The sequence below is a fragment of the Erithacus rubecula genome (genome assembly GCF_903797595.1).
Source record: "Erithacus rubecula genome assembly, chromosome: 1".
NCBI classification, from domain to species: domain Eukaryota; kingdom Metazoa; phylum Chordata; class Aves; order Passeriformes; family Muscicapidae; genus Erithacus; species Erithacus rubecula.
In genome coordinates this window covers 55,136,036-55,162,668 of record NC_136658.1, presented here as the reverse complement: position 1 = coordinate 55,162,668, position 26,633 = coordinate 55,136,036, and the positions used below count along the sequence as shown (strand labels likewise).

The 26,633-nt window shown below is 35.4% G+C and overlaps 1 protein-coding gene across 4 annotated transcripts in view; it reads right to left on the bottom strand.

Annotated features, from left to right (window-relative positions):
* Positions 1–10,040: 10,040 nt before the first annotated feature.
* Positions 10,041–26,633, bottom strand: part of RBM26 (RNA binding motif protein 26) — a 49,304-nt gene continuing 32,711 nt past the window's right edge. For all 4 annotated transcript variants that reach the window (XM_079317175.1, XM_079317178.1, XM_079317176.1 and 1 more), the window contains 7 exons: positions 25,062–25,136; positions 24,253–24,423; positions 20,379–20,483; positions 18,199–18,408; positions 16,417–16,503; positions 14,019–14,132; positions 10,041–10,718 (listed from right to left, as the gene is read on the bottom strand). In XM_079317175.1, coding sequence (XP_079173301.1) covers positions 10,629–10,718; positions 14,019–14,132; positions 16,417–16,503; positions 18,199–18,408; positions 20,379–20,483; positions 24,253–24,423; positions 25,062–25,136 — 852 coding nt within the window. In that variant the 3' untranslated portion in view covers positions 10,041–10,628. The remainder of the gene's footprint in view (positions 10,719–14,018; positions 14,133–16,416; positions 16,504–18,198; positions 18,409–20,378; positions 20,484–24,252; positions 24,424–25,061; positions 25,137–26,633) is intronic.

Sequence of the window (26,633 nt, the reverse complement as noted above, 5' to 3'; positions counted from 1 at the left end):
ACATTGTTCCCATTGCCACAAACCAATACTAAACAGAGTGATTAGAGAAGACTATTCATTCTTTGCTTAGGCATTTGGAGGAAAACAAACAAAATGCTGAGTTCTTCAAAAGCATATGAGTATTTTTGCAAGTAACAGTATATATAGAGTATTTGGGGATATTTTAGAGACTTGCATGTGGATCCATGGATATAAAAGTAGATAATTACTTCTATTGCCATTTTTGGACTCTGATAAAGACTGAAGATTAAAGTCCACCTTCCATATAAATACTTTCATTTTGAATGGTTTTTATTATCTGATTTTAGAAAGCAGACATCAAAAGCATACACCACCTCTCTCAGATAAGAACTAGGGATGGCTCCTAACACTTTCAAAGTTCAGAACAATTACAAATCAGTTCACTCAAGCAACAGGTTAAACAACTTTAAAAACAGGAAAGTTCCATTACCTGACTCATCGATGTTATCCTACCTAACTTGGATGAACAGGTTTGAACACACACTCACTGGCTGAAAAAGTAGTCTTTCAAAACTGTAATTGAGTGCTGACACAAGATAGTGCACAGGAACTCATAACAAGGAACACTGAATTCTGCAATCACTAAGCCATGCAGAAGTAAATTTAAGCTTCTCTTTACTTCTAGGTATCTTGGATGATACTCTAAAGCTCCAGATGGAAGCCTCTGTGAAAGTACTAGGCAGAATCAGTATATCCTGGCCCTATTCTCTGGATTTAGTAGTATTTCCCAAATCTTTTACAGCATGTCTTGTCTGCAACAAACTAGGCTACCCACAGGCATGGCAGAGAGGCTAGATTGCAGGAAAGGAAACCTGCACATAAACACTTGTTTGGCCAAGAACTTGAAACCTCAGCTTCATCTGCCTCAGCACCTCTTCCTAGAATTTTAATACTAGTAATTTATTTCACCAACACCCAACACATTTAAGCAAAGCCATCCTTTCATCATCTAACCTAAATTTCAAGTCCTACAGTGCATGGTACATCCCTACACTTACTCTGCTTTCTCCCCACCTGCTGGGTTCACTGACTAAGGTCCCTAAATGCTATCAGAAGTGCCTTTGTTCCCTGCCAATGGTTTGGCTTTTGTACACAGATCCGTTAAAGAAAATGGTCTCTTCCTGCTGCAACCTAGCCTCCAACCTGCTTCACACTGCTGGCAAAGCTCTCCTAGGGAGTCCAAGTGCAAGCACAGTGGCTCTGCTGCCCAATGGTCAGTAGAGCAGGAAACCCTGCTGCTGCTGCATTAGCACTGCACTAACATATGAGTCACGCAGCCTTTGACACAAAGCTACCATACTCACAATAAACCAAATGAAAGTCCGAAAAGGCAGATAAAAATCTTTCAAGGTTTCTCACCTCTTTTGGAGGTGATCTTTGATTGATCTGAGACTGCCTTCCCCCCATTAGAACCACTGAGGGATATGTCAAAAGGAGCCAGAGACTCTTCAGCAAAGTCTTTATTTGTGAGGCTATCAAGAATGCAAATGGGTCCAGAGAGTCAGCTCAAATGCAGGGCCATGCAGCTTTCAATTTAACGGGTCACGGCTGAAGCACAGCATGTTCTGTGCTTGTCCTGAGTCCTGTGCAAAGTGTAAGGCTTCTGTTCTCAACTGTTCTTCTGAACTTCTGTGGAAACACTTCAGCTTCCACATTCTGCTCACTAAAGGTTTTTTAAAATGGCTCCTGTATATCAGGGGAAGAGAACAGACAAACCAAGAGCTGAAGCCAAACATATGCAACCAAGAAGAGCAGTGCTGTGGGTTTTTTCAGTGAATGTAGCATGGCTTGGAACAGAATCATGGGATTAAGAGGTCTACTGATGTCACTTCCTCACTCCTGTCTCAGCATCCCCCACCAGCAACATCTTTTCAGTCATCTGGTAGATTAGGAAAGCAATTCATGTGTAGTATCCCATTTTTAAGCATAGCCCAGTTCCTCAATTACTACATTACCATGCAAATACCTGCTGTGTTAAGCACAGAGGATGGGAAAAAGTGACCAGCCAGGGCCCTCTCTGATGCTGTCATAGAACAAAACTATTTATGAGAACATTTTTCACAACTTAGTTCTGGCCATCAAAGAGTTAATGCTGCTTTATCTAAAAAATTAATTCTTGAAAAACATTATAAAGTTCAACAGTGGGCAGAAATTATTTCACAGAAAGATTCAAATGCTAAAAACTAGCTCAGTATTTGTTAATTCAGGATGACTCCAGAGAGTAATTCATAAGCTTCTAAATTAATATTTTTAAGGAGGTCATAAAATGTGAACTTTAGTAACTGCTACAGCCAATCAAGGTGCCATCAATCTTGCCTTAGACTACTAACATACTAGTAATTACCTACTCAAATGACTTTAAAAGTTTAACAAAAGCTTATCTACAGATAGTATTGTAGCATGATATACTGTCACCTTAAAAATGGTAGTGAAGTGAATTCTCCTGGCTAATCTTTTAGTTATTTCAGATTCCAATTTCAGTGACTTATTCTCTATTTATTCTGCGTTTTCCTGGTAAACTGTCTTCAAAAAATCCAATACACAGTAGATTTGCAGAGAAGAGCCAGTAAACAGCAAAGATCTCAGTATTTTTAGCAAAGGATTACAGAAAACAAGGATGGAAAAGATACAGTACTCACTTTAAATTCGCTTGAAATAATATTTGGAGACAGTTCAACACAGAAACTGAAGAAATAAATATATTTTAAATTATTTTAATATTCAAGTTACTGGAATATAAATTTAGTCAAGACATGCAAACAATATTGTGGGAATTCACCAATACAAAACTGCACATATGGAGAGAACTAACCTATTGAAACCTAACAAGGTCTAATATGACTTATATTCCTTAATTTTTCATTGTATATTGACAGCAAAAAGCACTCTATATCATTCTGTTGTACTGCCAATATCCTTACATTACTTCTAATAGAAAACTTACTTTGTAATTCAGGTCAGGCAGTAAGTCTGGTGACCAGCACTTTGCTTATCCCACCATAAAGGCTACAGCTATTGCTTTTAGCTCTTTAATCTCACATTTTTCAGTAACAGAATACTGCCACAGATAAATTTGGCTATACCACATTAATACATCTACACAATACACAGGATGTTGCTTCTGGGAACAAAGAATTACAAATCCTAAGCAAGAAGAGGTAGTTTTCTAAAGTAAATGATGAAATTGAAAAATTGGAAAAAAACCTCAAACAGAATCACAAGCACCCCCTCCCCCAACCTGAAACCTAATCAAACAACAAAAAATGAACAAAGAAAAACACCAGCAAAGCCAACAAAAAAACAAAACAAGGAAAAAAATCCAACAGAAGTAGTTTGTAGGACCACCAGAGTCCAAGTTTCTGAATATTGTAAAGAAATATTCACCAATTATTGACTTAGTATTTTAGAAGTAGACAGACTACCCCACAGATACTGAATATGTACTCTTGGATGCAGCTGCAAAATAAGACTTTTAATCTTTCTATAGAAAGATTAACCCATTTAAAATGTGTTTAAGCACATAAGCAGTTATGATTCCATATCCATATTTGCTATTAAAACAATCCATGTAAACAAAGTTTTCAAGTATGAGCAGGTAATGTTTACCTTCAGTATAAGAACTTGTTTGAAAGATGGTCAAGATTTCAATTACTCAGGTATAGAAAGTCCACCATTCTGAAGATCTATACAAAATTCCATGCCTCAGGCAAGTTATCTAAGCCTGCTCACTTGCTGCTTACTGGATATTTCTACTTTTGTGTTCTTGATAGAAATTCTAATTTTACTTAACCTTACACAACTCTTTTTTTGTCTAATATGTAAAGGATGGTGCAACCAATAAGAGAGTTTTGAAAACAGCATTAATGAAAAAGTTGAAGACTGTATAACAGTGCAAATAAATAAATAGCATCCAAACACTCTTCTCTGTTTTCTAAGGCAAAGTATTACCACAGAGAAAGTAGATAGAAAAATATAATTAAAAACTGTACTAAAATACAATTTGATTTCCTATTTAATGGGTAGAACCACATGGGGAATGAATCATTTTAAACATTACCTAACACCTCTCTGAGAGCAGCAGTGGATAAATGTTAATAATCCATCAGATCTGAATGCAAAGAAATAATCATGATAAATAAAACCAAGTAATTTTTACAACCAGAATTCCTCTTCTCACACTTCTGGTATGGTTTCCATCTTTAGGTGAATTCAAAGATACTGACTCCTTGCAGCATTTTGTGATGCTTATCCACAGGTGTTGATACTGCAGCCCCCTTCAAGGAAAAAAGAGAGCATATAATAATCTCCTCATAGCTGATTTTGTGAATTAGGAGGAGTGTAATGAAATCTGTGGTGCCTCAGCACTTTTTGACATTGCACTAATGACCGAAAGGAGATAGAAAACAACACAGAATGCGTCACATACATGTCCTCCATGGTGTTCACCTATGTATGATTTGTGTGCATGGGCATTGCACTTTCAGAGTTCCAACTGCTCCACTGCACTCAGTGTTCCAATGCATGGGCCAGCAGCAGCTTCTTGCTGCACCCAGGCAAGACAGTAAGAGACAGTGAATGGGTGTATAAGGATGAGAAAGTATTCCATATCATAGCTGAAAAACTGTTTTGTGTAATTGCAGTGCACCAGTTGGTGGAGCTACAGTAATCATTTGATGTATTTAGGATGAGTCTACCATAAAGCAAATATAACTGGCAGCAGTGGTAAAATCTATTCAAACTATGTTAGGCTGGTGATTTCTTTTGTTGTTTGTATGAAAACCCAATGTTGTGTGCAATTTCTTTCCACCTCCACTTTCCAGCAAGAAGTTCTAGCTTTCTCTATTCCAGAGCACAAATACATTTTTAGAAGATTAATTCTTATAAAAGCTTTGACAAACAGGATGAAACTACTCAAAGTTTTCTCTAAGTTCAACTGTAATCTATCAAACCTAATTCAATTCCCAGAGCAGAAAAGGCAACAGATACATGCCTCTTGCAACACAGAAGAATTCTTCTGTTTTATTCAGATTTAAACACCTGGAGTCATGTTTTATCATTGGTACCTAAATCCAGAGAGATACTTTGTTTCAGTTCAGACAAACAGAATTTCTGCTGACATAGTAGAGATGTATACAGGTTTTTGCAAGAAATGCAAATATTAGCATGAGAACTGAAACAGGAAAAATATCACTGAAGTGTTAAAATGGGAGCATTTCCTAGCTTTTGTGTTTCACTTGTGTAGCCATAGTGCCCTCTAGCAGCCAAAAGAGAAAATACAAGGCTTTATCTCGAGAGAAAAAAAAAAAAAAAACACAAAACCAGAAGTGTGTTGGGTTTATGTTTGGTTTTTTTTTAAGCAGAGAAAGGACAGGTTGCAAATGAGAGGAAGAACATTTCTTCATGTTAAAACAAGGTACTTTAATGGAAAGGACACTTCTCTTGGCTTTTATGCAGCAGAGCTCTGCAGAACTGGGAAGCTCTATAGAAATGGGGGGTTTTACCCTGAAGGCATTTCTGTGCTTCAGCAGATCTCAGCTACACCATACATGCATTAGCAACATGCACCTTACTTTAGCAAAAGGATATAGATTTTTAAATGCACAGATCATCAACACACATTTTTGTGAAGTCTTTTGTTTTCTCTTTGGCGCAAATGTCTTTATGGCACAAAATTTTGTGCAAGACAAAGAATAAATTATGACATTTTAAACCTAAGAAACTTTTATCATTTCCCTAGAGAGCAAATTATTGGTTATGGAAGAGTTCATATGCCTTAGAGCTGGAACATATCCTGTCTGGCTGCAGACTACCACAAAAACATTTTTGAGAAGCCAGTGTTTCTTTTCCTTTTGCATTTAAAAAGAACACTAATTTTAAGAAACAGAAGTCGTTCTTCAGCAACTGGGAAAAGAACATCTGCACTGTTGAAGCTCTGAGGTCTGTAAATATTTCTAATTTCCAGTAATCTTCACAGCTTGTCAGGAGGAACTGTAACACAATTACTTTTCTTTGCAAATAAAAAGAGTATATGCTATATAATATTGAAAGATCTGATTTTAAAATAAAATTTTTACCCATCAAATTACTATCAAAAAATGTATGTGCATCTGCAACGCAGAAAAATAAAACTGTGTAAAAGAGGAAAAAGACTATTCTACCCTCTCTTTATCCAAGAGGTCAAAATGAAACAAATAGGTCTAATGCAGATGTTTTTCAGAAAAATGAATTTTGAGGAGTACAGGTCTCAAACTTTTTCTTTCATTTTCTGATAGGGAAACACTAAAATCCCATTCATCGACTAGACCAGACAGATTTGCTAAATATGATATTCCAGTCTTTGGCAGAGAGAGGTGAGAAACTGAATTAGTCTGTTCTGCTAACAAAGCAGGAAGGATTTGAAATTCAAGAACTTTAACTATTATATAAAAATTACTATAATATACCACAGGATCAGACGAGATGATTTTCAAAGACATCAACTGGTCTCAGGATTACAAGCTTACTGAAAGAAGAAGAAAAAAATGTTAATTTTTGAACCAAGAACTAAGTACAATCATTCAGGTAAGTTTTAGCATTAACACATACAGAAATTTTTAAAAAATAATTATCTATTAGGAAAAATAGGTGGTATATGTGGTATGTTCTTGAAATCCTTCACATTAGAGTTATTAGATCTCAAGAGAAATCAAATAGATTGAAATCACTAAAGTATTTTTGTTGCAAGTATTTTTGATGTTCTCAAAGTTAAAACATGGTTCAGAATACAAGATGCAGAGGCATATTTAAATAAAAAATAAGACTACAGTATTTAGGTACTTGTGTAACAAGCACACTAGAGCATTTATAAAGGTCTACGCTGATCTCTTTACACCAAAACTTAAGGTTCATCTTCTCCAAGGATAAGTTTACAGCTATATTGGATCATTTGAGAAAGATGAAGCTTTTTTATCTTGATCAAGAACTTTTACTTTGCCTGACTCAACAGGTTTATCGGAAAGCAACCAAGTGCTGTAACATCAATACAGCAAGAAACAGCTCCACTCATAACAATAAAGATGTATGATGAAGAACAATAAAATGTTTTCATATTTCACTTGCTTTCCCAGAAACCACTCAAATTTCTGTTATTTGTTCCAGTTACTCTAATCTTAATTTCTTCATTTTAATTTACTGTCCTAGTTGCAATAAAACACAGGACTAAATCTGATTATATCTTCATTAGTTGCATACATAAAAATAGCAAAGTTGAATTAGACTAAATGAGGTGTTTCATTGAAGGTCTCTATCCCTTTATATTACTTTGTACAACTGTAATATAGGACTGGCCTTAAATACTAATAGTATTGGCCATAGGCATTGCTTCAAAGAGATATTCATGTTAATTTACGTTTTGTAGAGATTGTAATATAGTCTGAATTACTGATTCTCTTTATTTCAAATGTTTTATAGTTTAACCAAATGTAGTTTTAAACAACACTGCCATTGAACTGCTTGTCAGCTCACACCTTACTCAAGATCTTTAGCATCAAAGTGGAAAATAAAATACCTTCTTACATGTTACCTTTTATTCCATGGAAATTTTGAAAAGCTTTCTTGATGAAAACCAAGCCAGCAGGACGTTTGGTTTGTTGATTGAAATGAGGATGCTGCTCCAGGTGACTAAAGATTTCACTGCAAGCTATGTTAATACGGTTCTGACTGAAGTGACAAGCATTGACTAAGGTAGTAGCAAAATGATGGAGGGAAGAGCAGAGCTAGACAAGCAAGACAGAGCAAGCCAGCAAAAAAATCAAATTAAGAAAATAATTTGATATTGACAGAAATCTGTATAGAATCCAATCAGACTGCAAATGGGACAATGATTTCTTATGTTGAATGACACACAACCAACAAGATTGGTTTTGGGGTTGGTGTTAAAGTGAGAATAAGCCAAGCCATACTGATCCAGATGTTTTTCAACCATTCAGAATGTCACAAGGTAACAACAGAGAATAAAATACACAGCAGCAGGAAGTTAGGGAAGGAAGGCAAGAAAAAGAATTTTAAAAGGTTTCCTCCCCTCACCAGTAGATCAGGGTGCAAAGTTTCAATGAAATGAACCCAGGATAGATGGATTACCAGGCTGAATTCAAAACAAGCAGGCAAACTTGGAACCCAAGCTTTCAAATTATATGATACAGCAATTTCAGATGACTTGTAAGAAGCATCCATGTAAAAAACTACACCTATAGTTGCCATTAGCTTGTGCTGAGTGACAGCAGTAAAAAGGCAGGTTTGAGCAGCAGCAAAGCATGCCCTACACTTTATGGAGCATGGACAGTGTTTTCCTGTGCTGTACCTGTTCTGTAAGACAATACACAAAAAACCTCCACCTCATGGACTAATTAGGCACCAATTAGAACAGCTCATTCAGAGCACTGGATAAAAAGGTTCTTAAAACACTTTATTTTGCCTGAAATTCAGTGTAAAAGGAAATTCATTTCCCAAACACAATTCCTTATGGCAAAACTTAGAACTTAATGTAACAAGCATGGCAGTCAATTGTGACATTTCAATGTGAAACTAGGACTATACAAAAATTTAAGTGCATGTTTTTTGCAACTAGATATGCATACATGTCAGGACAGAAGGGAAAACCAAACCAAACCAAAAGCTCAACAAAAAAAGACCCCAAACCAGGATCTAGTTCCTAAAATCCCTTCAAATAACTGAAAAGCACAAACAAAAACTCTATAGCTGGAGCTCTTCTCAATAGAATGCTACTATTTCTACTTTCCTGCATTCTTACTTTGGACTTGAAAAAGAAAAAAAAAGGGACAGGGACATGACTTATACCAGTTCTCCCACTTTTTCCAGCAAAAGACAAAAACATGGACTAAAGAAAAAAACCCTATTAACTGAAGTACTATCACAAAATCATAGAATATTCCAAGTTGGATGGGACCCACAAAGATCATCAAGTCCAACACTTAAGTGAATGGCAGTACATGCTCATATCCACCTATTTGATAAATAAGACTGGTTTTATGATGCACTCATTAATGAATTAATGGAGGGGAAAGAAAATATGAAATCAAAACAATAGCCCACCCACTCCCTTCAGAACAAAACAAAAAAAAACCCCAACCAACCAAAAAAAAAAAACCAAAAACAAAAAAACAACAAACCAAAAAAAAAAAAAAAACCCAAACCAAAAACCACAAAAAAAAAACCCACCCAAACAACCCAAGACTTTAATTCTTAACAAACGAGTTTCCTTTTGAATCCAGTCCACCAAAATGCCACTAAAAAGAAATAAAAACAAATATTTCTGAGAGGTCATATACTGCAAAGGAGTAGGCAGTTCCCCTTCCTAAGAAGCAACTTCAGACCTCACATATCAGAAGACTTGCTAGAAAGAGCCAATGAAGATTTTCTGTGGAATACACTAACATTTTATGCATTTTTGAATGGTGAATATGTGCTACAGTGTAAACTTAGGATTTTCCAAGTGTTACTTTCAAAATGAAAAAATGCAATCATAAAGATATGGGAATATAAAAAATGTTTTCGTTGTGTACTCAAATTTTTAGAATATTACCTACTAACTATTCAGATTCTCCTCAAATTTCTCTAAATTGTTTTTCAGCACTGCATGTTATTTTTGTGGCATCAAACTTTCTTCTAGAGTTGTACAGTGCAAAGACATTTAAAAATTCCTCATTGTTGGAGCATTATTCTATTTAAGATTTGACTCGCACCACTTTAAATTCAGAACATCCAGAAATATTTATGCAGAGTACACCATGTGTTAATGTAGATAAAACACGATTGAGAATATTCAGTATTATTTTAGTGTAAGTGATAGTGATTCAAGCTCCTTTTGTGAACATGGGGGTGGGGTTTGCCATTTGGAATGGTCTTTTCTCTTTTTTTTTTTTCTTTTTTTTTTTTTTTTTTCATCATGAAGGACCATTGCCTTAGCTTTTTTGGTTATTGCTTTTTTTTTTTCTTTTTCTTTTTTTTTTAAGACCATTCCATTTCTTTATTTTTTTAACATCTTAAAGTCATAAGGACTTATATGCAAAGCAGTCATACACTTTATCATTAAAACCCATAGGTAAAATACGTACACAAATCCAACAAAAGGCTAGTACATAGTAAAGCCTAAGCATACTACTATGCAATATTATGAATACATAACTTTAGAGACTTCAGTTTAGTACTGTTATCTATTCATTTCTGAAAACATTCACAAAGATTTTAAATGCAAATTTTCATTCCGTATCTGGAATAGAACAAAAATTATCTATGTTATAACAACTTTTGGTCGTTTGTGTTTGACCAATTCAGTAAATTACAAAGAACCCAAAGAATTCTGTAACTTTCTGTAGAACTATGTAATAAAAACATTGCATATGTTCCTAGTATGATGTCTTTAGCAATCATTTACTGAAATGTAATTCAAACATCAATCTCTCAAAATGTGTAACTGACCAGCTGCTTTTTAATCTATATCTGAATCCAACTTCATCACAAAACCCCTTTTAATACAAAGATGCAGAAGTACATTAGGTAATACTAATGCAACACAGGTGCAGTTCTAGCATTGTCGTTGATCAGTTGAATCATCTTCTCCATGAACGAGATTCATTCTCCTCCTCCTCTTCATCATCATCTTGAAGCAGTGAGTCATCCACCAAAGATTCTTCCTGAAACTTCAAGAGAAAAATGTGGTAAGTGTTGTATCAGAAAAATGTTACAAATCAAAAGGGAAAATACAGATCTCTGGCACTTCCACTTTAGTAATAAAAAAATTTGGTTTGAATAGGCAATCATTAATGCTTTCAAGAAAGTACACTGGATGTGTATGTCTTATATACATATATTACTAAATGGCAAATGAAACTTTTTTCTTTTCAACAGACTTCAAGATGACCATGACACATGCACCTCATCCTCAAACAGCTCCTCTGATTCTTCAGCATACCATTCATGTTCAAGCTGCTATGTTCCCATCAAACTTAATATGCTATACTGAAAAGTAATGGTGTTTTGCATGTTCACAATACTATATCTGTTTTCATCCAAGAGAGCTTAATCCACCTGTTCCACAGTATCAAAAACGTTGAATCTGGGAATTTTTTTATTTTGACAGCTTAATCAAGACTGAAATCAATATAAAAATTTAAATGATTGAGGCAGGGCAATAGGTATTAAGACACATTCAGACAAACTGTATATTTTCAATTCTGTTCCATAACAACATAGTAAGACTTCAAAGCCTTTAAATATAAGTTGCTTTAATTTCTATCTACATATAGGCACAGGGGTGTATATAAACCACCCTGTCTTGAGAATTTTTTGACAATCACAGCTAACACAGCAAACTCTGTCATAGCTAAAGAAAGGACTAAAATGCAAGGATGACTTTCCCTAGCAAAATTGTCAAGGTATTAGAGAGCAGCTGTGTTCTTTCTTGCTTATTCTTTGTGTCTAAAGAATTGTAGGTTTTTTGCTACAGTATTTCCAAAATCAGCAGGAGGTGTGAAGATTGATTTGCAAAATTAAAAAGTCTTCTGAAAAGAGAAGAGACTCTAGGCTAAAGAAAGCCTAGAACTAATCCTTCTCTCCTTCCAGTAGGCTCTTTTACAAGAGGGAGAAACTACTGTCTTCGTTACTCTTGCATATGGAGAGCACAGCTTCAAAAGGAGCTCTGTTGACACCTGACCCATCTGTATGCCTGTGTAGACTGACCCTGACTAAAACACAGAAGCTTTCTGAGGACTTAAGATTTTTTCCTGGTATTCCCTGATGTTCAGTGAGCTAAAATACAACAGTGCAACAGTCCAAGAGGAGGAGTCCTGAGCAGTGCAGAGTGCAGAACTATGCAGAGCACAAGACTGAGGGGTAGTAGAGGTGAACAGAAAGCCAAGCTTCAATACAGGCGAACAACTACAGGGAGAGAAAACACCTGAGGGAAGTACAACAGTGTCCCTGTATATCAGGTATCTTAAAGAAAGTGAAAGGAGAGAATGTAGGTGGCAGATCTAATAGAACAGTACTTATTCAGGCTAGACACAGTTGAACAGTAGCATTCCCTGTTACAAGACATTACACAGATTCCAAAGAAACCAGATAAATTAATACTATAAATACATGTCAAGTCCTTTCAACTACAAAGACACACCTCTGACTCAAGAGGTCCCTGAACTGCAAACCCCTGATGATTAAAAGCTTATCTCTTACACATTTTATACCCTTCCTAGGGTTCAGTTGTTGACTCAGCAGAGTCAACTCTTTTGTCGGGCACCCAGGTGTAGAACATAAGGCATCTAGGAAGACCAGATGTTTTTATAAACACCTGGCTACTCACCAAGGATTTTCTCAAGCACTCAAGTCCAAAAGACTTTCCTCTTATTTTCATAAATGGACTAGGAACCCTGTTTCATTATTAAGAATCTCACTTGGTTTAATTACATAGCTCCTTTTTTTTTTTTTTTTCCGAGACAAAGTACTCAGTTTCATTCAAGTCTTAAGCCTGCTACCTTCTCTAGCATAATACTCAGCTGAACTAACATGGCAGTATGGATATGGAATAATGAAGGAAACCTTTTTCATCTGTTTACAATAGCTGCTATAAAACAAATTAAGTAAGTAGCTAGCAGACAACATCAATGAACAGCTAAAGGTTTTGATCCAAGTTCAACTCCTAGGCATTTTCCACAGGAATAATTAGCTAAGGCAGTTAAAAGGCAGATGTCTCTCGAGTTCACTTCACCTACCAACAAATCTGTACTTTCCTTCCTTTACTCTGCTGAGACGTTTGTATATCCCTGCATTCCCTTCCTTCCTTACACAGTCTCCTTTGCAGACTCCTTGCATCAACACACTGCTGTTGATATTCCCAGGCAATATTTCCCTGAAGGAGGTGTGAGAAAATACCTAAGAAGCTTTGAAGATTCCCTAACATAGTCTCTCACCTCACTCACAGCTCATGACTATCTGACAACGCTTGAGGTTTGTGTACATGAGGAAAAGTAGCACTCAGTAAATTAGAATGCACAAATATCTCTCTATCTTCAACTGGCACACAAAAAATAAATTAGCATTTTTGGGGACAGAAAGGCAACAAAGTGGCTTTCTTCAGTAAAAAAAACTGAAAGTGAACTCCACCAAGTGTAAGAAAACTAACCAAATTTGGTTTTATCAAAGCAAACTTGTGAAGCTGCTCCTGTGGTAGATCTGCCAAAATGCCAGAGGAAAAAGATGCAGACAAAATATTGCCATTGAGTAAGTCAAGATGCACTTCAATTTTCTATGCCAATTATGTGAATACAGTTAACTGACAGTAAGTAGATTTGGAAAAAGACTGCTGAACTTTATTCCCAGGTGACATTTACCTTTCTGAATTCACAAGTATAGGTATTTTGAGTGCAATGAATCAGATTGTATTAATACATATTGCCCCACTATTCCTACATTAACCAATGAGGATTATTTAGACAAGGCTTTAGTATCTCTTGTGGACCATGGATGAAGACTAACACTCAGCAAGGGTACTTCAGATGTCTGAATTAAGTCAGAAAATGTTCTGAATTATTCCTTCACCTGTGTCCTCTGAGACATATCTATAAAGGAAAATTGCAGTCTGAAATATGATCCTCTAGGAAATTAGTGCCAAAAGCAGAAGGCACAAACCCATGTTTTGGATAAAAATCTTCTATCTCTCACATGCAAATTCAAACCCATGCCTTCCATTTTCTAGATATATCCTCTAAATTTTTTTTTGTTATGTGAAAAATGAAATATTTCTGCAAGGAAAAGCAAAGTATCTAGACTTTCAAAATCTTAAACCCCAAGAAATACACAGAAATTTACTTTCTGATATCAAAGTATGAGTTGGATTAAAAAATACAAGCGTGAGTCCACAAATAGATTTTCTTTTTGAAAAAGCTGTATTATCTAATCTTAAAAAAAGAAAAAATAGAATAAAAATAAAGACAAAGCAAGCTTACTTCTTCTTCATCAGGTTCAGCTTCTTCTGTTTCAACAGCTGACATACTAGCAACAGGCTTGTTCCATGCCAACTTTAGCTCTTGCCCTTTGAAACGAGCTCCATGAATTGCAGCCTGAAACAAGTTTAACCATCTCAGTTACACATGACTTTAAAAAGGAAAGTCTAAGTTGCAACACGTTCATACTGCTACTAGGTTAAATGAAACAACTTCATTCACTGTACATGAAATTCACACATCCTTTGAGGAAAATGATATAAATATATTCAGAAGAAAATAAGCTTGGAAAACCATAAATCACTTGGAAATGCAGGTAACATACTGAACCAACACCTTCCTGCTTTTTAGTATTATTTTGCTGAGTTTCTCACCTTTCAAAGAGAGACAAAACTGTTAATGCATAACTTACTGGAAGAACTAAGACATCCCACAAATTATTTAACATATTTTAAATAACCCAACAACCAAACAACTGAAAAAAAGCCACTATGTGATTACAATTTAATCTACTGGAAAACGTTCCATTTCCTGTAAAGCTGTTGTAATTAGAATGTAAAAATTTTTAACTTATGGGATATTCATGTCTTTCTAAGTAGCAGCTACATTAAGTGGCTGCTTTGGAAATAGTATGTTCAAATTAAAGTAACATGAATGAGCATAAATCAGCGTTAGCAACATTCCGAAATAACCGTCATGGTCACAAAAGATTTATAGTACAATCTGAAAGTACAGCATAATGTGAAATGTAGAAACAATTACATGTTCAATGACATCTGAACATGAATTGTGTGATATTAAAGTCCCCAGGTATAAATTTTAAATCTGTACATATAAATTTATGATAAATTTAAAAGATTCTGTGCTTATTAAAATGCAGCTCAGGAGCTTTTTGTCCATGGTCTCATCACAATGTCACACAACTAGAATTTTTAGAAGTACTTATATGTGACATTTAGGTCCAGAAATAACTTGTAATCTTTGGAAGAAATTACTACTACATAAAAATGCAACATTTTGCAATAGGGAATCTTCCTGTTCCTTCTAGGCTAGAACATATATGATGATAAAGCCTAGACCTATTTTCATTTAAGAAGGTAAAATATTAGCTGCATTTACTTCACAATTTGCCTCAGCAGAGGTTTTTCATGATTACCTTCTACAGTTTCTCAACTTGCCAGCCTTAATGCTTTAGTTGTAAACAAAGACATTCCAATGGAAATATATTTAATATGTAAGAACTTAAAGAAAATACAAATTTTTCTAGATTTGACTGAACATAGTTTTCATAAAATCTTCATTTACAAACAATGATGAAATTAGACACAAAGTCTAATCAAACACAAAGTTGACAATTAAATGTTTCAATGATCACTAGAACCTGGACATCTCAAACACTGATCATGAATCCTGATCCTTGCAGTGAATCACACTCCATCTGGGAGAAGTAAAGACATTTTTAGGTAGTTCACAAAAACAGATTATTGCTCTGACTTTTTTTTTTCAGGGAAGCAGAACTTTCTCTCCACACTAAAGAGCATTTCTTACATAAACTACAATGTTGAAGAATATGAACCTGCAAAAGGAAGTACCCATTACCAGGAAGCACGAAAACTAAAATCTCAACTTCAATTCAATTAATTTATGAATACACTAATTACAGAAGCTTTTCTCTTTGAACAGAACTTCTGTTCACTGTTGAAACTGTGTTCCTTCCATACAGCTGTACAATACTGGTTTTCTCGTATCAGTCAGTATACACCATGTACTATTAACTGCACGTCCTTCTTTACAGAATAAACACCATCTCTATACAGTTAGTGCTCATTGCTACAGCAAAGAGTTTCACAAACAAAACAAATTCTGTGCTTTATGAACATCTTTGGCACACGGATACCGAAATATATAACTATAAATGATACTATAAATGTCCCCAGCAGTTAATCTGCATTGTAAATTGAAGTTATTTCTATCAATCACCTGACTGGCATCTCAAGTCTGGCCAGGTATGAAAACTGTATTCAGGTAAACTCCTCAAGATAATATTTGTACAAAATATAAACATAAAATGAAATCTTTCTATACAAACATACTGCAAATATGAATCCATTCTTTCTATAGTCCCCACTACTTTCAGGAATACTCCATCCCAACAGTGACACAAGGATTTTTAAGAAAAAAAAGAATTTGCAGAAAAACTATATTCATTAATTTGTTCAAGATCACATAATATACCTGTATTATATGCCTATACCATGGACCAAGTAAAGCAGGAGTCCTGCTGAGCCAAATGTATTAAGGTCCAACAATCCATATGTAATGAGACTTAAATTATAATGTAAGTCAATTTTAGTTTCTAAAAGTTACTTCTGCAATTCTATGCTTGAAAGACTGTACTCACAGCTTCAGCTTCTGCTCTTGTTTTAAAAGTAATCACCGCATGGAGTGAAGAATCATCTATCTGGCAATCTTCAATTTCACCATATTGCTTTTGATAAATAAACAAAAAGAAAAGTTTAGTAAAATAGTTCTCCCATCTCTAAAAATGCAGTCCTAAATCAATGCCCTCCAAAAATAGCAGAAAATTATAACAGTGTATATTTCACAGTCTTAATGCCAGAGTACCTGTCCTAGCCAAGAATACAGTCACTCGCACTTCTAGAATACCAAAGTGCTCTCATCTCTGGATTTCCCAACTCCTATAGATATGATGCAAAACTAAGATTGAAATAGGCTGGTGGGCTTCAGTATTCCTCCTCTGATTAGAAGTAAGGGATGTTGAAATTACTGCATTAGCCTATTATGAAACTCTTCCACAGAAATATTTCTTGGGAGTCACGAGCCACAGAATATTTTGAAAGCTTAACTGTATTTCAGCATCTTAATAGTATGACCTATCTATTCCTGTAATGGCTGTGATAGTGCTGCTACCTTTGATGGTGCCATCACTGTAAGCTGCAAAGACCAACAAAAAACCACATCTGGGCAGGTGGACTGCACTGCTGATGTACACAGGGTTGTGGTATTGCATCACAGAAACAGAAATACAGTTCAGAGCATTTCTAATGGAATTTGAAGCAAGCTTAAAACACCAAACTTGCAACCTGCAAAATTCAATGATTAATTTTTTTCTCAGTGTTATCCTATTAACACTGTGAATTGAATTGTATTTGTTCATTACTAAGTTTCTTTTTGATTATTATTTTGGCTTGTTAAAGATAGTAAGTTTCCTATAAAAAGAGAAACAGGTCATTGTTTGATTTTTTTTTTTTTTAAGCTTCTTATATGACTGCCTGACAGGAAATATTAAATACACTAACTGGAGTAGAATTTAGTGGACTAACTGGCTCCTGGACTTGTCCCATCAGAGAACCACTGCAATTAAATGTTGGGGAAAAAAGCCCCAAACAAAAAAAGGAGAGGGTGGCACACCTCGAGATTCACATTATATTCTTAGCATTTATTCCAGAAATTAAGCAAATTTGCTTTTATTATACTTTTTCTTTAAATGGATAATCAGTGTTTTTATAAATTCATGTTGATTCTTCACTATTATATTTGCAAAGAAAGATTTGCTAAAAACTATGTATGTCAATTTATCATTTTTAGACTGAAAACAGAAAAAATAAGTAGCAAAATATCTGACTTCTTAAGCTTAAGTACATGATTATACAGAAATGTTTGGATTATCTACAGATAATTGCACAATTTTTACTGTGACTCTTAAATTCAGAAAGTTGGGCAAAAGCAGTGAAAATGTTTGAAGAGAATATTCATTAAGTATTTGCTAAGATACCTCAACAGAGAAAAACAGGCTTCAGGTACTGAAAGTTTGACAATAAATCAATTTTTGTTCTCACTAACCCTTCCATTATTTTATCATTCTGTACCTAAAGAACTGTAAAACAAATTACATATGCCCTGAGCAAAAAAAAAATATTACAAACCATTTTTCTTTGTATTGACAAAAAAAAAAAACCAAACAAGCCTTGTAAACGCTATGTGATTACAGCTATAACTAGCCGAATGCACAGTGCATTTTTCCTGTTTCTCTGAATGCATCCCCTGCACATCACCCTAAAGACACATTACATAATATTTCCAGATGAACTGAATCAAGAGAAAACAAGTCATTCAATGGAAGGATGTCACCCAAAGGGAAAAAAGTGCAGGTGTGCCATACCGCAAAATGAGGCAGAAGATCTTCCCTGTCACTTTCGGTAAAGGCGGAGATTTCCAGCGCCCTGGGCCGATGATCCACCACGGCGTGCACAGGAACTCCTCTGCCTCTGCCCCGGCCCCGTATTCCTCTGCCTCGGCTGCGCGATGCACCCCGGCCCCGCGCGTGAACCCCTCGACCGCGAACCGAAGAGAGAATCCCTCGCTTGGCAGCCTAAGGTGTTCACATGGAACGGATCCAGAGATTAAAATTCAACGGCCATGTGTCCAGACAGAATTAACAAACACATATTCTGAAGTCTCCTAAAAACACAGCCCCAAGAAAGCCTCAGAAAAAGCAGCTAGCAGGTCTTAAAAATAACAGAAGGCAAACACTTAAATAACATTCAAAAGCTAATTAACTAAAGGTTAATTATTACCAGACCAATAATGGGATGGAAATAGGAAACAAGAACCAGGTATCAAAAGAGCCCTTATCTGTGAAGATTAACTCCTCACAGGAAAAAGCACTGTGATACCACCCAGGAGGAGACCATTTTCTTTATTCATTAAATTATTCAGATAATTTTACGATAATATCTAGTTTGCTTTTTATTTTTCTATAAACAGAATCTTGAGGCATTTCAGTTTTTTTAGTTTCATTCTTTTTTTGGATTTTTTTAAACATCATAAAATGTTTAAATTAGTAATTTGGGGCATGCTGACCCAAGAAACAAGCTTTAAACTACTAGTATTTTCTTTCAGTAAAGTCAGGGTCATCTGGAACAGAAAAACAGGTTATGAATCAAAGAAATAACACATTAAATATTGCAGGAGTCAAAGTCTCAAGCACAATGCGTGAATAAAAGTTCTTAAAATAATTTCTAAGAATACTGAAGAACCAAACAAACATCAAGGGGTGGGGAAAACCACATCCCTCTTGTAACCTGTACAAGGGATATATTTCATGCTGTTCCCTGAAACATGTAAGTGTGCATCATTGATGACCCTGTTTTTCTCCATCTACTTCTGGTGGTATTTGCTAAAGGCTTCAGAAAACTCATTTAAATATTACTGTCCTGAAAGAGTTCTTTTTTATCTAACTCAAAATACAAACAGACTTAATGGGAGATGGAGTAGGTAGAATTACTTCACTCAGCTATGATGTAACTTTATCTTGAATGTACACCTACTTTTCCTATTTTACATGTCATTCAATTCACAATTTTCTGAGATACAGAAATTATAAACAAGCTTTCAGTACACTTATCCAGTATTACTCACCATCAGAAAACTCATTAACATAATCTTGTGTGTCATCTCTATTCAACTGGCTTGGGTTATTAGCAAAATTATTTTGACAATTACCAAAGCTGCTTAACAAGTTTTAAAGTAAGATTTTAATGGAACTTCACCACACGTATGTGCACTGTATTCCTATGCAGTAATACATAAAACGTGACCAAACTTCATTAAGTGTGATTTAAGCGACACAGCAGCCCTGCTTAACAGTAAGAAGAGGTAAAATTATCAAGTGATTCAGGTATATATTACACAATCATATAGGCAAGAAAGTGCAATATAACAGTATAACACCCACAGCATTCATAATTTCTCAATTAGACACACATATGAAGAATTTTGTGCAACCATCTCAATTTTTTTTCAAAGCAAGTACTTGAAGAGAAAGCTGTGTTTCTATACATTGAATACTTCTTGAAACACTGTATCTGCTTTTGTTAAGCTCTCCTCTTGAAATCAACACTATAATAATATTACTTTTGGCATCTCGGGCTTTTTGATTAATCGCATTAAAAGGATGCTAACACTTAAGAACAAAAGACTAAGCAGCGTTTCTTAACTTTTCTGTGTCAAACACAAAATGACCTTCAGGCAACAATTTAAAAACACTCCACATTGTCAAGAAAGTACTACTACCACAAAACTAAAAAAAACTCATGTTATCTAAATAGTTACAGAATTTAAACAAATTAGCAATTGCAATTAAAGACAATACTATTTCTGAATTCCATTGCAGTAGAGAAAGTGGTTTGTTAAAATATTACTGATAAATGTATCCATCTACATGCAATTTAATACTGCACTCAGGATAAAAATAGTTTATGATACAATATGCATGCTAATAAACATGAAGGAAAATATTTGATTAAAAGCTAATTGCTACAAAAGAAGACACAAACATACTTCCAGCTGCAGTTCTGTATATTTTCGTCTTAATTCAGTAACTTCTTCCCCAGCTTGCATCTTCTTGTATAAATCCAGTTCAGTATCTAGTAACTCCTTCTGCATCTAAGAAATTGTTATGGTAAATTATTAGTTCCACGATTCACATTCTCTACTAAGGAAAAAATTGTTCAATAAAAAGCAGTAACTTTGCAGGTATACTGCTTATTACACTGGGTTTCCACCTTCAAAAACAAACCAAGCACAAGCTTAGGAGCCTTTGTGGCTAAGTAAAACTTTCATTTGAGCTTTATGATGTCAAACCTCTTAGACTACCAAGGAAAGCCAAGCACAATGGATTTTTTTCTAAAGATACATACAATAAAAATTTAAGATTATATAGTTAAAGTGCCAAGATAACAAAAAAAAAAAAAAAAAAGGCAGTACAGTATGAATGAATTCAAAATCTATGATCAGTACTGAGAAAAAGAGTCTATGTTTATTGCAATGTCATAATACAAAAGCACACGTAGTTCTGTTCAGACCACAGTGAAAAAACACAGGAAGTAACAAGACCTTTGCTAAGAGAAGACTGGTCTCTGATGCACTCAAAGTTACCTTCCAGGACACAGTATCTTAAAAAAAATATTAAAGGTCAGAAAACATATATGAAACAGAAAGTATCTCTGAACCCCAACTAGGACACATTCACTGCAACCACTGAGGTGCAGGGAAAGATTTATGTGACCATGAAAACTTCAATTTGAAGTTCCAATCTAAAGCGAAACTTTTCTGTCTTATTTTTTTCATGGAAGAAGCAGGACCCAAACATTTCAGTGACATCACAAATGAAGGCTAACTATAAAAAAAAAGTTATGAAGGATTGCGAAACACTTTACACATGCTGATTAAAAACAACAGCATCGAATGTTTGCAAAGGTTGGATGTCAAGCGACGAACATTTTGCTCTTGTGACAGTTGAAAACCAACTATCACCACTGTTAAAGAAAGGTTATTTTATTTTTTCTCCCTCAGAATATTTGAAAGGAAAAAAAACTTGGATTATTCCACTGCCAACTTCAACCTCAAGTTTATTCAGCCCCATTTTCTGATTATCTACTACATCCAGATGAAAAAAATCCATTATCTCCTGAATAATGGTTTTCCAAATTTTCAAAATTGGAACCAGTGTTTCTCTCAAATCCCACTGTGTTGCAATACATCACTGACATGACAAAGAAGTGTTTCTGAAGTTTAATGATGACCGGCAGTTAGCACTCACAGAGTAGCCAGTGATACACTGGTGTAATGAAGACTTTTGAAGTTTATTATTAGTGATTTTAAGGAAGACTTCTCTGTTACAGAGCTGTGTCAAATCTGAAGAAGAAAATATCTCCTTCAGGACACACCAGGAGGCAGCAAAGGTTTCTCACTTAAGGGGGATGATCCTTTTGTAATCTGAATGAACTGGAAGAAGTAAATAGGCAAAGATAATGGCACAGTCATGTGGGCCTCATCTTACATATATTCAAGGTCTTCTTCAGAGCTATCCAGTTCTTAAACACTTAAAAAATCCAAGAGAACCAAGATCAAAGTCTTTCAGCAAACTGTCAAAGTTTTAAATTTCAACCAAAGGCTCTGTAAAATCCTCATTTCTACAAAAGCAGACATAGATCAGATAGAGCTGTTTCAGTTGCTGTTTCAGCAACAGTTTTTGCTGTTTCAAATGTTGAAAAACACATAACGGATACTTTGTCCACTATGAAGTAAGTTTACTTAAAATCTGTCTTCATTTTCCAGATTACAAAGGAAATTGAAAAGCAGCTCAAAAACTTCATATTGCTTCACTTTTTCTTAGTATAAAAACTATCACACAAGGAAGTGGTGGATCAGGTTGCCAAGCAAAGGGTGATGTGGGCAGATCTTCAGATAAACAAAACTGGGTTGAAGAACCATCTCAAACATAAACTTCCTAATCATATAAATGAGAGAGGACCTAAATAACAGCACCACAGGGGCAACATCTCCTTCCTTTTCTGGGAAATCAGTGCCTCTCTAGAGAGTCTATAAACTATTACAATAGACGTATGAAACAGAGAAGGCACTGGATGTCTGTGTGCAGTTAGAGGGCTACAGTTTCCCTGGGACTACAGAAATACCACAGAAAAACAGACAATGGTGCAGAACAGTGGACAGTGTCTTAGGGAAAGGTAAGTCAGGATGGCATGGAGTAGGAGTTGCTCTTCATTAGAGAATGCAGTATGAACACACAGAGCTCTGACTGGGGACAGATGATGAGCCATCTGAAAGTCTGAGTCCGGTCCATGGCAGACCTATGCAGGTGATACTGCAGTGTGTGTGTACTTCACACTATCTAGTCATGTAAAAGCAAATGGGGCCTTCTTCAGACAGCTGGCAAAAGCCTCCTATTTCAATACTATGGGTCTGTGTAATTGCTGGAAAGGCAGGATGATTTCCAAGAATTGCATCCTCCAAGTACCAGAAGATGCAGGAAATGAAGTTGGCATGATGCTTGCCTGGATGAACATGATGATTCTAGAAAAACTTATATTCAAACCCAAGGTGTACAAGAGGTGGAGCATGAAAGGTACTCAGTGAAATTGCCTTGAGCATGCAGGTAACTGGTTGGGAAAGCTCAATTCCACCAAGGGCTTTGAATCTGGCAAGGGGGTGACAAACAAGGGCTTCAACACATCAAGCAGCAGCAATAGGAACACTATGCTGTGAAAAATGTGATCTGATTGCTGACATTAAAGAGGACTTGGCAACAAAGGACATGAGAACAGTAGAGGTACTCAATACTTCCTACTCCTTAGTCCAAACTGGAAATACTTGCTTTCATCAATCCCATATCCTGAGACTGGAAAGGCCTGGAGCAAGATCCATAGAATCATCAGGGTTGGAAGAGACCTTTAAGATCATTAAGTCCAACCACCAACCCAGCACTACCACTGTAACCTCAAAATCATTATCACCCAGCACCTGATGCAGACGCCTGAAGCACCTTAAACACCACAGGGATGGTGACTCCAACACCTCTCCCAGGAACCTATTCTATTGTCTGACCACTCTAGCAGTCTAAGCCTATTTTCAGGATAAATAAATGTTGCTTCAAGTTTTTCCTGACACACTATATAAGAAGCTGTAGTTGAGTACATAGAGGTAATTTCAGTATTTCTTTTCAAGGATGTGATCTATTTTGGAACAAATACTTCTATTAAAAGCAAAATGCTGCATTTTAAAAAGGTAATATAATTGCATGTTTAGGCAGCCGGGAAACTGGTAACAGCCATGTATCAATAAGAATGGAGCAGAGGAAAAAGTGCTTCTCACAGGTAAAATTAAAATATGGACACCTAGATCAAAGGTAAACCAACCAGTTTCAATAGGTTGTTTTAGAAGATTAATATATTGACAAATTTCTGTGACACAAGAAGTCATAGGAAATTACATACCAGTACAGTTTGTTTTCTGTATTAAGCCTGACCAGAAGATATTTGTGCAGCTTATATATAATAATTTCACATAAGACATACTACTTCCATAATTTCTATTAAAAACTTAAGAAAGAAACAGACTACACACAAAGCATTGGACAAAGTAAAAGAAACAATCATAAGACTTTTGATTTGTTTTTTTTATCTTCTAGATGATGCAGTACCTGCGTAACAGCAGATACAGATTTTAGACAAGAGCATAGTTTTAAAATTAACGATGTTGCTTTGATAAGAAGGCAAAATGAATCTCACCTCAAAAAAGACTTATAAACTAAACCAGTTAGGATTTTAAATACTGTTGATGTGACTACTTATTTTCATTCTCCTGAAACAAACAGTGAATTCATCTATGAAAAAGCTGATCAAAACTTGAGTACCTGAGTTTTAGTTTTCATGCTTTTTAAAGGAGTTCCTCCTCCTGGTGATACACCTTTTAATTCATCCTTTAACTTGGTAATGCTATTAGTCAAAATTTCCAGTGTTTTCATGATTTCTGCTTTGTCTTCTGACTTCATGGCTTTATTCTTCTCCAGCTTTGAAATCAGCATCTGTCCAGTTCAGAAAAAAAAGCATTTTTACTGAGCAACTACTACTACAGATCTGGTTTTCAGTGGTCATTATAACTAATGGAAAAAACAAGTACTGCAAATCCTTTGCTGTGACCTACAAATCAACACATAAGACTTCTAACACATTGTATTAAATTAAAATATTTGTCTGAATCCCTGCTTTGTTTCCTCATGAGCATAGGATATTTCCAATTTATTTGGACAGATTTGCTTAACACATTTTCAAAGTTTTATTCAACTTAAATGACATTTTGGCTTTCTTTCTCTTCCTAAGCCTAAGTGCAGTCATGCATAATTTTCTACATCATTCCCTCCTGCTCTTGTCAAACAGACTTTGGCTTTCCCTTCTCCCAAATATGTGCATGTTGCTCCCAAATTAGGCAAAATCAGTTAAAATTGGACATAAACTGCCTAAGTTTGTAATGCTTTTTTAAAGTGAACCAACAGGGTAAGTTAGATTAAAACGATACACTCAAAATAGCATGATGTTGCCATTCTAAGAGAATGCTTACTTTATAGACCATTTTTTGGTTTATTCTTAAAAATTCTGAAATGTTTTACACTGAATTGAGATTTTATAACTAAACTGGTGACTGTCTTTAATGCTAATATTTTACCTTCTGTGTTTCGATGTGCTTCTCCAAGATTTCTTGCTTCTTTTTCCTCACATCTTGCTGAAGTCGCAATGCTTCCTAGAAGCATAAAAAGATTACAGAAAGTTTCTAGGCTTTGAAGCATAATGCCTGAATAATATACTACACCTGGCAACTACACAGTAGTAACTTACAATAACAGAGAAAAAATTAGTAACAGGAAATGCAAGGTACTGATATTTCCAACTATGTTTTGGAATACAGTCCATCACCAAATTAAACAAAGACCTATTTATTTTTTTTAGTTAGATCTGTGCTGGGAAGACTTTTATTACCTCACATATAAAGTAACACCTTACACAGCTCCACTGAAAGCTGAAAGGCAACACATTACATACACTATCTCAAGAGGTATAGTATGCAAGTGTTTAAATGTGTGACCACAACTATCTTGAAAGCAACTGTAAATCAAGTCCATCAATTAAAACCCAGTCTCCAGAAATGTTACAAGTTAAAAGGAAAACACATTCTATTTTCTAAACTTGAAGTGTCAGCCAAAGAAAAGCACCTCTTTTGTGTCTGAGCACTCTAACTGGGAAGTGACAAGTACAGCTACTCCATCTGCCAACAACAGAACATGACCAGGCAATGGGCAAATTGAAATGAACTGAAACTGATCAGTAAGTGACAATATCGCACTCCGAATGAGAAGCGGGAGGAGATGCCACCCCTGCTGTGCTCAGCGCCTACTAATGGTGCTTGTAAGAAAGCTGTTGCTTCTTGTTCTCAAATACAGAATATAGAAGTCTTAGACAGCAGAAAACCCTTAAGAACTTTCATATCAACATTTTTAATGGAATAGTAGAGGAGAGGCAGAAGATGATCAGCTGCGATCAACTGCAAGTGGAATATCTTATACAAGACTATAAATGCACAACACCCACAGGAAAAGAAACAGTAGTCAAGTTTCTTCCCAAATACTGACAAACTCTGCTGCATGAAATGTTAGTTTTTCAATACAGTGTGCAACCATTTTTCTGAAGGGAAAGGGAAGGGAAGGTAAGGGGATGAATGTGAAAAAAAGCTAGGGAGACAGGAGGAAAAGAAGGGAGTCAGTCCCACAAAATCATGTTTTTCCACAAGTGTTAGTATATCGTAACAGAAATCTCTGAAGGCAGGAAGGAGCACAATATCACATAAACAAAGAGCCAATCACTTCGGCACAACTTCAGTGTTCTCTCTCAAAAAGCCTCTACAGCTGTTATGATGAGTCAGCAATGTTATTACAAGTTTTTTGCCATTTTACATGTACTTAGCAACTTAACTTGAAAAGAAAAGGCTCTAATTCTAAAAACATGTTAAGGGATAAAGATGAAATGAAATTTCAAAATTAGAACTGCTTTCTTTAAATTCTGGACCAATGGCAAAACTCACATGCAGCTACAAACTGCTAGTTCATTAAACATAAATTTCAGAAATTTAGCAGTATTTGACCAAAACAGATGTTTCATAATTATACTGATTGCAACACTTATATTTGGATGTAACTTAGTATTGTATTCATAACCTGTGGTTAAAAAACAGTAAGGCACACCA